This window comes from Miscanthus floridulus, chromosome 8 (assembly GCF_019320115.1).
Source record: "Miscanthus floridulus cultivar M001 chromosome 8, ASM1932011v1, whole genome shotgun sequence".
Taxonomy (NCBI): Eukaryota; Viridiplantae; Streptophyta; class Magnoliopsida; order Poales; family Poaceae; genus Miscanthus; species Miscanthus floridulus.
In genome coordinates, this window is record NC_089587.1 from 40769671 (window position 1) to 40783632 (window position 13962).

General features: G+C 47.7%; 1 protein-coding gene and 1 pseudogene across 1 annotated transcript; one reads left to right on the forward strand and one right to left on the reverse strand.

The window, feature by feature from the left end:
- Window positions 1–2929: 2929 nt before the first annotated feature.
- Window positions 2930–6841, forward strand: LOC136471734 (protein IQ-DOMAIN 21-like). The gene is made up of 4 exons (XM_066469490.1): window positions 2930–3152; window positions 3349–3705; window positions 5580–6056; window positions 6133–6841. Exons 1-4 carry the CDS (start codon window positions 3012–3014, stop codon window positions 6631–6633), a joined length of 1476 nt encoding a protein of 491 aa, XP_066325587.1. The 5' UTR covers window positions 2930–3011; the 3' UTR covers window positions 6634–6841.
- A 946-nt stretch (window positions 6842–7787) lies between these two features.
- LOC136471735 (uncharacterized) lies at window positions 7788–12525 on the reverse strand (annotated as a pseudogene).
- Window positions 12526–13962: the final 1437 nt, after the last annotated feature.

Sequence of the window (13962 nt, forward strand, 5' to 3'; positions counted from 1 at the left end):
TATTATTTTTAAATAATAGAATAATTACTCAACTAGTCTCGTCCCACGCGCTCTCACACATCCAACGGCACAAAAATAACTCATTTTATCGAACCAACCAAACAACCACTATGGATAACTCCATCCTAAAATCCATGCCATCAAACCAAACGTACCCTTAAATTCCAAGCACACCGAGGACCTCAATACTCCATAGAACAGTCGTTCCTTATTTTTTTCACAGGACACGGTACACAGGACTCAACGAAACTATTACAGTTCCAAACACACAGGACATAAATTCTTCACCACGTTATCTCTCTACTCTGTAGTCAAAATTAGACATGCCAGAGTCATTGCCTCAGTGCGTGTTTAGTTCGCGAAATTTCGAAATTTAGCTATTGTAGCACTTTCATTTTTATTTGTCAATTAGTGTTCAATCATGGACTAATTAGGCTCAAAACGTTCGTCTCGCGATTTCCAACCAAACTGTGCAATTAGTTTTTTTTCGTCTACATTTAATGTTCCATGCACGCATCGTAAGATTCAATGTGATGACTACTGTAGCACTTTTTGAAAAACTTTTTAGGAACTAAACACAGCCTCATATGCGTGCCTCACCTTCCAGTACGGGGAGATGATAACGAAATCACGATTAGTGACGGGGTTGGGGGAGGGGGAGGGGGGGCGGACGCCCCCTGTGCAGTTGTCGCTAAAACGACAATTGGTTGCTTGAACTGCTCTAAACGTGAGCAGAAGCAAACAAACACAGTACATGTTTAGGATAAAAGACAGCGAGAGAGAGAACCAATTTATGAAGGCCGTTGCTACTGCAAACTCTAAACTTGCACAGGGGTTGTCTGAGCATGTTTTCAGATCGATGCGCATCATATAAGTGATTCTTGCAGCACCACATGCTCCTATGAATGTTATTACCAATGCGATCTGCAATCAAACAACTGTAGTCACTAAAACAGAGTACATGAGATAAATAGAGAAGTGCACTTCTAGCCGCATCTCCAATCGCATCACTATTATAAACTTAATGCAACGGTTCCTTGCTTCCATTTTACGGAGTCCACCTTCCCAAACCTATTATTAATATCATCTCGCCACATATCTGTCATATGTTTCTGGCTGTCTGATCATGGGGGCCACATCCCCCGGGGCATTACATCCGTGTCGCCCCTCGACCGCCATCGGATGGATAACTGGATGGCTCGCAAGCATAGTCTCCTATTTGTATAGCAAATCAACTCAGTTGTTTTGCAGTGTTGCACACACGATATGAGGAGAAGGGGTGAGGCGAGGCGATGAAGCAAGCAGCGATGCAATGCAATGGCGCATGTGGCTACTGACTAGTATTAGTATTACTATGGGGTTTTCCCCTCTAGTCCTCTTGCCCCTCTCAGCTCAATCAGCTCGCAATCTGGCCAATCGTTGCTCGACAGCTGGCCGAGGATTTCGCTCCTTCATCACGCAACTTTAATTGGCCTGTTCGGTTGGCTGGTTCGTGAAGGAGTACCGCTGGCTGGTTTGTGTGAGAGAAAAATACTGTTCTGGCTGGAAATTTACGATCGTTTACGATAAGCCACAGCCAAACGAACAGGCTGACTAAAGGCACGTGGTGAATGATTTTAGCAAATTAGGAAACTCATGACACTAGTTAGCCCACAACCACCGCCACTCGTCCATAGTGCTAGTGCCACGAACGGCAAACATGCACTTGGAACAGACATTCGGCAAATTAGACACTCACCAAACAACACTAGGCAGCATGAGGTTGGGGAAAAAATCTGTGTTTCAGCAATTATTTAAATGACTGTACTGTTGTCAGAAATTTCAGATTCTTCTGTTTGCATGATCTTGGCTATATGCATAGGTCCGATGGAGCATGTTTCTGTATAATGTATAATATAGTTGTTGTTCCATAGAAGCTAGAACTGAGAAAGGAATTACTTAATAAGGGTTTATTGAATGAAATACCTAGCTGTCCATGTTTGTTTATCTAGCAAACTTCGCGAAATGGCGACACCTGCCTCTAACTGTGAGGCCCAGACGACGGAGGACCGAGTGGGGTATGAAGGATTCGAACCTGCCCCCAACACTAATTAAACCTAGAGGTCCTCTGTTAATTAAGCTCCTAACCCTAAGTAAATGCTAACAAATTAATGTCTTCCTTGCACGGGATTGCGAGATTAAGTCTCTGCTTTTAACTAAAAAATGCAAGCATGATTTTATCTATGGATAGAGATCCCAACCATATCGTACCACCTGCGGGATGTATGATGGATTTTAGCTACTAAGGCATCCTTTGTCTTAAGCTAAGCCTCGTCTTTTGTTTCCTAGCTGGGAGGGGTATAATTTTTGTGTAGACTCCAAGCTAAGCTAAACGCAGATTGGCGGCTCAAAATCACCAGCATGCTCGCGTCGTCCTACTCAGCAATCCCTGCGCAGCAGTGACCAGATTTTTTTCACTTGAATCGGGGTCAGACAGTCAGTCCACCTCCACTCCACCTGCATGTGAGCTCTTCCCCTGCAGCCTGTAGTCCTGTACTGCGCCTACAACTACAAGTGTCTTTGACTATCTTCAACAACACCCAAACTTCGCGGGTGTAAAATTTGTCACAAAGCCCAGTGGTTTTTGAGCTATTATTATATTAATAAGGAATTAATTTTTTTTTAGTTCCACAGGAAGAGTTCAGAGTTAAACAGAACTCCGTTCCAAGGATCAGAGAGACGGTAAAACTGTAGCAGCGACACGAGTACCCGACGACAGGAAAATCTGGTATAGCACTAGCACCCAACTGCTCCGTCCTTTCACCTGTGATGCGGGGCCCGCATGCAGAGAGGACCACTATACCACCGCCGGCCCCACAAGCAGAGCTCGCGCGGGTGGGCGTTAAATTGGCGCCATCGCGTCGCCTCCATTCACTGCCTCCTTCCTTCCTCTCGCCGCTCCGGCCCGCTTCCAGATTGGCAGATTTCGTCGCCAGCCGGGCCATCGTTGCCCGTCGCGCGGGCAGGCAGGCATGGGAAAGAAGCACACGGCAGGTGGTGGCGGCGGCGGCTGGTTCGCCGCCGTTAGGAAGGTGTTCCGGCCGTCCGCCTCCTCCTCCTCCTCTGCCACCACCTCGTCCAAGGACAAGGATGCCGTGCAGCACGGGAAACAGGTAGGCGCCCCGCACTTGCCAATGCGATTTCCCGTTCTGACATCCACAGTTCTTGACGAGCTAGCTAGCTAGCATTTCGATCGGCTGCCATGCCATGGTGCTGCGAGCCTGCGATCGTCATATTCGTGGCGATGGTGAGCGAGTCGTGCCGCCGTGCCGTGCGTGATGCATTTTGCATGCTGTGCGTGCGTGTCAGGACGGCGCCGTCGAGGAGGAGGCCACCGAGGAGCCGGAGGTGCTGCTGCTGGAGCACTTCCCGGCGTCCGAGACGTCGGCGGAGGCGAGCAACGACAACGAGGGCGGGGATGCGGAGGTGGCGGCACTGGCAGCAGCAGTGAGGAAGAATGGTCGTCGTCAGGAGGACGAGGAAGAAGCGGAGGAACTGCTGCTGGCCGACGACATGGAGCGCGCGCGGGCGCTGGCGGCCGCGGCCGAGGCCGCCGTGGCCGCGGCGGAGGCGGCAGCCAGAGTGGTGCGGCTGGCGGCGCTCCGGCGCTTGTCGCGGGAGGAGCGCGCCGCCGTGCGCATCCAGGCCTACTACCGCGGATACCTGGTACGTACGTACGTGCCCCCAAGCTAAGGTCCATATCACTGGTCTGCTCAACATACAACTTCAGTTTCCCTTCCCATCCGAATTATACATTGTTCAAAATTTCAATGCATCATTGTGTGTACATGCTAATCTGCATCATATGATGTATCCCTTCTGGATGGGAGAGCAAACATTGGCATCCTAATCAAGGACTTGCAATTAGGGTCGTCCTTACACACTACGTGCTGGCTAAGGGCCAATCAGTTTGACAGCTGCAGAAAAAACATATATTCAGGAAAAGAAGAGGGTGTGGACGATGGCGAGAAGAAGCATAAAAGGTGACTGGTCGGTCAGTGACTAGTAGCCTAGTAGGTGGAGAGCCCTTGTTTAATTTTTGACACAATACTACTCAGCTCGTGCTAATGATGGGGGAAGCAAGGTAAGATCGGGCGTTAAAATCAGGTGATGACTTATAAGGTGGCAGGCAGGTCTATGGAGGCAGCTGCAAGGGAATGATCAAGCAGCAGATCGCTTGCTTACAGCACAAGTAGGGAGGGAGATTTGGCGAGAATGACAACAACGGTGACTTGCTGTGGAATCATCGATCGTACATCAATTCCATCGGTGGCCATGTGTACCAGTAGTGCTAGTGCCTGCATCTGCATGCCATGGCAACGGCCACCTACCAGACCAGCCCTGCCGAGCTGAGTAAGTGCGCTTTTATGGGGCGCACGGCACGACCGGTTCCGTTCCTTGGTTTGGGTAGATGGGCGCTGCCGTTAACATTCACACACAGAATGTGTCCACCGTAACCCACCGCAACTTTTGCTCGACCTCACATGCTCCCCGCTATGTGTTTAATTTGGCCTCTTTTAACTGGCTCCTAACTGAAGTCGATGTAGAGTAATAGTTGTACGTAGAAGTACAATTTTGTCTGCTAAGATTTGTCTTGGAGCGCTACCACTGAAAAACAATTAGTAGTACCTTTCTTATGAAAAAAAATATATTTTTAACCCTTCACAAACCTTATATAACAAATTAAATAGAATAGAACCACGGCATTCTATGACACAAGTGGATCGGATCCACAGGCCTTCGTTGTGTGCTAATAAATCTGAGTCACTCAAATCGGAGGCATGTTAGAATATTGTATCCTAGTCATAGTAAGGTGTGTTTGGTTGTCCCTTCTAAATTTTAGTCGCTGTCTCATCAAATGTTTGGATACATATATAGAGTATTAAATATAGATTAATTACGAATTTAATTACATAGTTTGCGACTAATTTACGAGACGAATCTTTTGATCCTAATTAGTCCATGATTTGACAATGTTTTGCTACAGTAAGCATGTGCTAATGACAGATTAATTAGGGTTAAAAATTTTGTCTCGTGGAGTACCGACGGATTATGTAATTTGTTTCCCTCTCCCATCCCCTCTATCCCAATATCCAAACGGCACCTAAAGGCTTTTCCTAGCTACATACTCTGCTGATAGGCAGGCAGGTGAAGAAGTCATAACATGCTCACAAATGTGTGTAGGAGATAAGTTTTTCACCTGGGCATGGCGGAGACAATCCTTTCTAAAATGGGTGCCAACTGCCAATACAACATCCAAAATGAGACCAGCTTAGTAGGACTTATCTGGTTTTTCAATAAAAAAGAATATTTTTGAAAAAAAATAGAGATCCAAATTGGAGTGGTTGACTAATGTTTTCTTCGGGTTAGTATATACAAAATCCTTTTGTTTTTTTACTACACCCTCCAATTGAAGTTTTTTTTACTCGACAACAGTCTGTAGCATGTACCTTTTGGCTACTGATTTCGTCGACAAAGAGTAGATCGAGGAGATTTTGTACATGTTATATCTCTCCAATCCAAATTTTGGTTTGTTTCAGGCCCGGCGAGCCCTGCGCGCACTACGTGGCCTGGTGCGCCTGCAGGCGCTGGTGCGCGGTCACCAGGTGCGGCGGCAGGTGCACCTCAGCATGCGCTGCATGCAGGCACTCGTCCGAGCCCAGGCCCGCGTCCGCGCGCGTCGTGTCACCCAACACCCGCTCCTCCTCCTCCCGCCGGTGACGCCTCCAGCCAGCCGCTCCACCCTGCTAGGAGCACCATGCGTCGACCTAGCATTGCAGGGCCGCCACGACGTCAGTGACGACGGCGAGGTGGCAGACCTGCTGCAGCAGCAGAGAAGCAGAAGCAGAGGCAGGTTCGGAAGAGGCGAGGATAACGGCGGCGTGGGGAGGAGCCCTTCCGGCGCCTGGGACAGCAGTAGCCGCACCCTGGAGGACGCCCGGGCCCAGGGCGCGCGCCGGCACGACGCCGCCGCACGCCGGGAGCGGGCGCTCGCCTACGCCTACGCCTACCAGCAGGTGCGCGTGTCTCTGCTACCAGCTACTACCTGATGTCGAATTGCCGATCTGACAAATGTTTGGCGTGCATGAGCAGCGGCAGGAGGACGAGAAAGCCGGCCTGGGCTTCCACTGGCTGGAGCGCTGGATGGCCGCGACGCAGGCGCAGCAGCAGGAGCACGCGCCCGACCACGCCAAGGCGAACCAGAGCACCACCACCAGGACGACGTCCTACGTCACAGCGGCCGCTGCTTTCCCGAACGGCATGTCGGAGAAGACGGTGGAGATGGAGACGACGTCCCGGAGCCCACTGAACCAGGCCGCCACGGTTGCGCACGGGCGGCCACCCGCGATCCCAGGTTACATGGCCGCGACAAGGTCCGCTCGAGCCAAGGCGCGTCCCGTGCCGCCGTCGGCTACACCGACGCACGCCAGGAGCCGGTCCGGCGGCGGGCTAGCCGGAGACACGTCGAGCTCGGGCCAGAACGGCAGTGCAATCGCCGGGTACAGCCCGGACTCGAGCGGCACAGGGGACTGGACCCCGCCGCGGTTCGGTGTCAGCACGCGCACCAGCAGCAGCAGGGTGGCCTATACGTGAGCTTGACTTGAGCATGGCATTCAAGACAAAATCCAATGCATCGTACGTCAAGAGTGTGCTTGAGAGTTGAGACGTGTTCGCGACTCATTTTTTAATGTTCTTGTTGTTCACAATGTATGTATAGCTTGCTATGTCAGATGCCACGGCGCCTGATGCCGCTGTAAACGAACTGAATACTCAAAATGATTGCGAATAAACACTCGAGAATTCTAAATGTGTTATTATGGCTCAGCTGAGATCGAAACTTTTTAATCATTTCTCTAAAGAAAAAAATATATCCTTTGTATGCTAGTCTGTTTTCTCGTTAAGTCCAATCAGATTTTGCAACGCTTGCATTTGTTCAAAATTTATGTGATATATATATATATATATATATATATATATATGGAGAGTATATTCTGTAGCCACCTCCATTTACGATAATTTTATATACTAATTTACGATAGTTGTGTTACTATAACACATGGAGATATTTACCATAACGTTATAGTAAACTACTTAGCAAGGGGTTACTATAATCTCGTAAATTAACATAGTAATTATTGTAACTCAAAGTGGCTACAGAATAAGTTATTTTATAGCCAACTACATGAGTTACTATAATCCTTTCTTGGAGCTGTTTTGGCTCGAGTCCGTCTACTACACAACCATGTGTTTTATACAGTTTCAATACATAATTTTTTTACGCCATAGGATTAAGATCTAACAACCTCCACCCTTCTTCTACCTTTAGCCTCCACAGATCACATATCACAATTTTTTCTATGGAAGGACAAATCACAGATCTGCCGCCGCCGCCGCCACCGCCACTGCCATGGCCAGCGCGGGCGCGGGGAGGCGCACCTGGCGCTGGCGTGGGCGCCAGGGCGTGCTCGCCAGTCGCCGTCGCCAGCGCCGGTGGTCACCGGTGAGAAAGAGAGAGGGAGAAAGATACAAAAAAAATCATGTGTTTTTTTTTTACTAAAACACATGCGTGTTGTATAGCATTTCTGCAAACGGAGAAAGCATTCCGATGAGAAGGATATGTACTTCATTTTAGTGGTACTACAAATCTACTGTACAATGCAACACACATTCATCAAAACAATTGCTTGGAGGACCGCCTGTAATGCTCACTTGCCCAGCTTCTGCAACAACATTTTTGCCGGATGTACTAGGGACTGTATCTCTTTATAAATTCACAGTTTCCCGAAGCAAGGAGAACTTAGACTGCAATAGTTGACTTGCTAATTACTCTGCAAGGTAAATTTCTTGTCAATTCCCAGTCTACCAATACCAATATATAGCAACTTAAAATGACTGAACAAGGAATGTGTCAAACAGTGTTTACCTATAAGGTGGAAGCAGACACCCTGACAGGCTTCAAAATTCTTACAACTCTCCTCACGTGTTCAAGAATAACATAGGACACTCCAACGATGAAGAGAAAAAAAAGTTGGAGCTTCCCGAGTAGATTGTATGTGAAGACGAGGTAATTCACTCTGTCATCGTCTCTTTTGGTAAGACAACTTGCTGATCCAGATAGAAGAAGACCATCAGACTTGTTTGGAAGGTTTGACCACTCCTCTAGGTCTGTATTTGATTTCTATGCCTTTATCATCTCCATGAGTGACATATTAACCTGCAGAGGAATTTATCAGTTATATGTGTGACACAATAGCTCCATCACTACATAAATGCAATATTTTGTATACCTCAGCTGGTCTTCCATGGCTCACAAGGTGGCCTCCGTGGAGCTCAACCAGTTTAGCGGCAGGCTGGAGCTTTTGTGCAAGCCTCCTTGCACGATACAACTGAGCAACGACATCATCCCTGATGAAATGTCAAGAGTGTATTGCTGATCAGTATCGTGTGGATCGATCAATGGACAATAATGGATTGTGCGAGTTTTTTCAGCTACCTGCCATGAATAATTAGAACAAGGAAACCTGCGAAGCGAATCCTGTCTAATTCTGTCGGAGAGAGCTTATGTGTCCAGCAAGCATTGATTTGCCCCTCAAATGCCACAGAATGACAGACCTTTAACACATTCCTGAAAAGAAAATATATTATACATGTCTGATAATCACATACTTAATCAGATATATAATTCTATGGGTTGTTTTGTATCTTTGACTTCTATAGGCGTTCTTGTCCAGATATTACAAATGTTGTCCTATTTGTTGTCACCAAATCTGGTTTTATAGGACAGGTCAATAATCCCATGTTCCTGTTTACTAAAGAAATTTATCATGTTAAACAGATATATGGGCTAACACTTAAAGAGTTCCACTTCCTTCACTGTTCTTCAATGGTTCATAACTTCTTACCTGATAAAGCATCTGTCTTCTGGTACTTGTTCCAATAACTTCCTCAAGGTATTCCTGCAGTATGATATGATTTTTAAATCAGCTTATCCCCTTGGACAAATTTTGCGTGGGCATAAGCAAATCGTATTCTCGAGGGGAAAAGAAAAAGAGAAGTGGTCACCAACCCTCGTACAGTGGACTTCAAGATCGAGAATGGCTCTTTGCTCTGGCGTTCTTGCTCTCAGAAAATGACATGCAAGAGATATCGTGTGCCAATCAATCTGGAATTGAAAATGTCATTGGCATTAGGACGAGCTTACTCCTAAAAACCGGGTCAACGCAAGCGCAAGTGCAGTGACAGCAGCAAAGAAAATAGTTATTCACCAACACCCAAATTGAAAACAGTGGCTAACCAATGCACTGTAGAGGTAAATGCGAACTTTTGTCAGTAACATGAGTGGATTAATTTTTAATTAGTTATAAAACACAAAACATCGAAACTTTAAATAACTATTTTTTTAAAAAAAAGAAACCATGATTTGCAGAAATACCGAAAAGGGCCAAAGTTGTGTTGAAGTATGTATGTAGTGTTCTGAGTTGTAACCAGTGGAAGGATCCCGACAAATTGTTCAACATAGATATGTCTATGAGTCTATCCAAGGAGCATCATCCATTTGGCACAAAATGGTCCAAAACTTAAAATCACCGTAGCTTTCTCAAATTTAACGTATATATAAGGAGGTCGTGATCGCGGCCCAAAAAGATCGTCCTACTCCTATCCTTCCAACAAATATCAGCAGCTAGAAATCAAAAGGTAATTTTTTTTGAAGAAAATCAAAAAGGTAAATTAATTTTCCTTTTTTCTGAAAGTAACTATAATTCATTTTGGTTTTCTGTCTACCAGAGATGTTTGTAAGGAAATTGGACCCTAGACCCATTTACTTTGATTTTGGTGTTTGATAACCAACCCAACCAAATTAGACTAATGAATTTGCAAATAATTATTTTGTAGTTTAATAGGATGCAAGACGTGACTTGGACGAAGACGACATGATGATCCCAGGATCAACACCATAAGCAAGACCCTAGAAGCACAAGAGAAGACCCAAAATATCAAGCAAAGTTCAAGCACGAAGATGGAAACCAAGCCGGACGCAAGATCGCGAAGAAACGAGCTCGGCAGAGGTGACCGGACGCGGCCCTAATAAGGACCGGACGCGTCCGATCAGTTGCTTGACAACACCAGGCGTCGGTAGCAGTGACCGGACGCTGAGCAAAGCAGTGACCGGACACACCAATGACACTGTTCATCGTCACGGCAATGTTTTCAGCGTGATCGGACGCAACAACACTGGACGACCGGGCGCACGAAGTGCAGCGTCCGATCGTTTCCAGAGAGGTTCCAGAGCGGCGCTAGCCCGAACGGACGCGTCCGATCAATGATGACCGGACTCTGCCTAGAGTCCGATCAGCGCGCGCGCTCAACGGTCAGGACGACAGCAGCGTCCGGTCGGTAGGAGAAAGCTGGGTTTCGCTCCCAACGGCTACTTTCTCAGTGGGGCTTATAAATAGACCCCCAACCGGCCATTTGAGTATAGTGGAGCTGAGGAAACATACCAAGGGTGTTGATACACTATTTTAGTGATCTCTACTTGCATAGTGCTTAGTGATTCATTAGGTGATTAGCGTAGGTGCTTTACGAAGTGCTTAGGTTGATTAGATCACCGTTTATGCGCTTGCTCTAGGTTTAGGCCTAGTGTTTAGTGAGGTTTTCATACCTCTTACCACTCGTTGCTTGCGCGCACCATTGTTGTACATCGAGGGGCTTATAGTCTTGCGAGATCACACCAACCGCGTTTGTGGTGTGGCCGCCACCGTGTACCGAAGGGAACAAGGCCCGTGGCGGTTGGGCCAGAAGCTTGATAGTGAAGACGGCGAGGAGCGGTCCGGGAAAGGCTTACCGAAAGGCACACCGGAGACCCACTTGCGCGTGGGGAAGGCCCGGTGCTATCCATGGAGTTACCCAACCGAGAGCTTGGTCCTTACGAGTGATTCCTTACGAGGGGCTCCAAGGAAGACTAGGAGGAAGCTTGCGCGCTTCTCGATACCTCGATAAAAATACCAAAGTCGTCGACGGGAGTTTGTATATCTCTACCTTACTTTTAGCTTTCGTATTTACATTGTTTGCATAACTCCTTTTTACGGTAGAGATAGCAACACACTAGCAAAACCGTAGTTGCACATTTAGATAGTTTATCTTTGTATAGGTTTTGCTAAGGTTAGAAAAAGAGATCATAGTTTAGAGTTCGAATTTTAAGTTGTCTAATTCATCCCCTCTTAGGCGTCACGGTCCCATTCAATGTCCATATTGTACCACTGAATTAAAGCTACAAACTAGAAGCTTCACCCATGTCTCCCTTGCGTGTGTGTGTGTGGCGAAGTCATTACCAACTGTTGATTCTAGCGAATGTTGACTCTTCCTCTGTCGATGTCAGCTAGCTAGCAGATTTTGAATTCACCTTTGAATTTACCATGTTTTGGTCAATTTTCTGTGGCCCAATAATACGCCACCCGTAAGCCAGAGAATCAATCAATTGCCAAAAGGAACGGTCGACACACAACACAACGCACAACAACAACAAAAAACACAAAAATATTCTCCAAGTGACTGTGACTCAACTCACAAACAAATGGAGCTTTTTTTCTGAACGGGTTGAAGAGAAGTGCTAAAAAGTGACATGATTTGCAGTATCTGTATTGCTGGCGACCACACCTACCTTTGGGATGCACTGGTAGCCTCCTCCTCCGGTGGTGTTGAGCAACGCCAGCGACGCGACCCGGTCCGGCGCCATTGCGGCCAATTTCGAAGCTATCATGGAACCTATTCCAGAATCGGTCAGAGTGGTCAGTCATCACATCAGGAAGACCGATGACCACTCAGACTCAGTCACCTGCAGTGGGGATGAGGAGGAAGGAATTGTCTTACCCATGGAGTGGCCGAAGACATGCGCTCTTCGCCATCCCAGGTGATCCATGAGCGCTAGCACGTCCTTGGCCATGATCACGGTCCTGCGATGCCAAGGATTGAGCAAGAGCGAGCGACATCATTAGAACCAGAACGATACAGCATGCAAGAATCTCCGTCGTTGTCGCCAAGCCAAAAACGAGTGGAGAAGAGCAAAAGAGCTAGGGAAACGTTGATGCGGGCACGCACGTGTACTACGACTTTTGCGCCGGGACGGAGCTACGCCCCATGCCGCGGTTGTCGAAGCAGCAGACCTCGACGACGGGCTCGACGGCGCCCGTTAGGCCCTTCACCTGCGGGGCCCACGACTCGTACGTCCCGGCGAACCCTGCGATCCGATTGGGACCATCCTTGGTGTTAGGGACAACGGTGACACTAAATTGAACGCAAAGGATTCAATTCAGTGGATGAGAAAACGAAAGGAAACAACAAAAAGAGAGAGAAGAGGAGGAAGAAGAATGTACTACCGATGATGAGGAGGACCTTGGTGGCGCCATGGCCGTACTGCTGGTAGAAGATACGCACCTCCTCCTGTTCGCCGCCGGCGACGGCCGCCGCGGTCACCACGCAGTACAGCATCCTGCTTCCTCCTGCCTCTCGACAGCAGCTAGCAAGAGTAACTACAAGAACAGCAGCCGGGATTCTCGCCTCCTCGATCACTTCGCCGAGATCAGCATCAACCAAAACTCCAAATCAGGCAGAGAGCGGACAAAACAAGATGATTCGTGGCGCGCGACGCTTCCCGGCCGCCTCGGCTTATAGGTAGAAGGAGAGCGGGGACCGAGGCGGACAGCGGGTTGCCCCCCGTTGCCCTTCATGACGCGGACACGGAGACGGACTGGGGAGAAGACGCGGGAGCTTTGTCTTTATAGTCCATCCATCCAAATCCAAGCTCCAAGGATGGAGAGGCAAACACGACGACGACGGCTACGCGGTATTCGACTCCGAAATGAAAGCGCCGGACGCCCGGATTCAGGAGGGCGTCCTGACGCACCTCGAGCCCCGTCCTGAGTGTCTCGCCTCCCCCACCACCCCACCCCCCACACACACACTCGCGTCCCAGTGTCCTGCCCCCCACAAAAGAAATCACGTAAGCCGCACAACCGAACAGTAGACTCGTTTCGATCCCAGCAGCCCGTCCCACCGTCGCGCGCGGCCCTGACCTCCCGCCGTGCCGCCATCCTGCCATCTCGCCGCTCTGCCTGTCCCCCAGCCATCTCCCACCACGTCCACGCTAGGTGCGTCGCATCCTCACCACGCTCCCATCAAAAATATTACTTGTTTACAACATCAAACAAAGCGCAATGCGAGATGCAACATCAGAACAAATCTACTGCAACATCAGAACAAAAGCGACTACAACAACAGAACAAAGCTACTACAATACGAGATGCAAGATCAGAAAAAAAAACTAATGCAACAAATAAATATTACTTGTTGCAACAGCATAACAAGGCTATTGCAACAAAAACAGAACAAAAAGCAAATGCGAGAAAGGCCCCGTTCACTTCGCTGAAAAAACAAGTTGAAACACTGTTCTGGCTGATTTGTTGTGAGAGATAAAATACTGTTTCGGCTGAAAAAACAAGCTGAAAAAGACGGATGATAAGAGAAGCGAACAAGGCCAAAGCAACATCAGAAAAAAAGACTAATACAACAAAAAAATTACTTGTTGCAACAGCAAAACAAAGCTACTGCAACAATAAAGAAACAAAGCGCAATGCGAGAAAGCAAAATCAGAAAAAAAAGACTAATGCAATAAAGAAAAATTACTTGTTGCAACAGCAAAACAAAGCTACTGCAACAACAAGAAACAAAGCGTAATGCGAGATGCAACATAAAAAAAGGACTAATGCAACAAAAAAAATTACTTGTTGCAAAAGCAAAACAACGCTACTACAACAACAAGAAACAAAGCGCAATGCGAGGATGCAACATCAAAAAAAAGAGACTAATGCAAGAAAGAAATATTACTTGTTGCAACAGTAAAACAAGGCTACCGCAACAGAGCTCGTC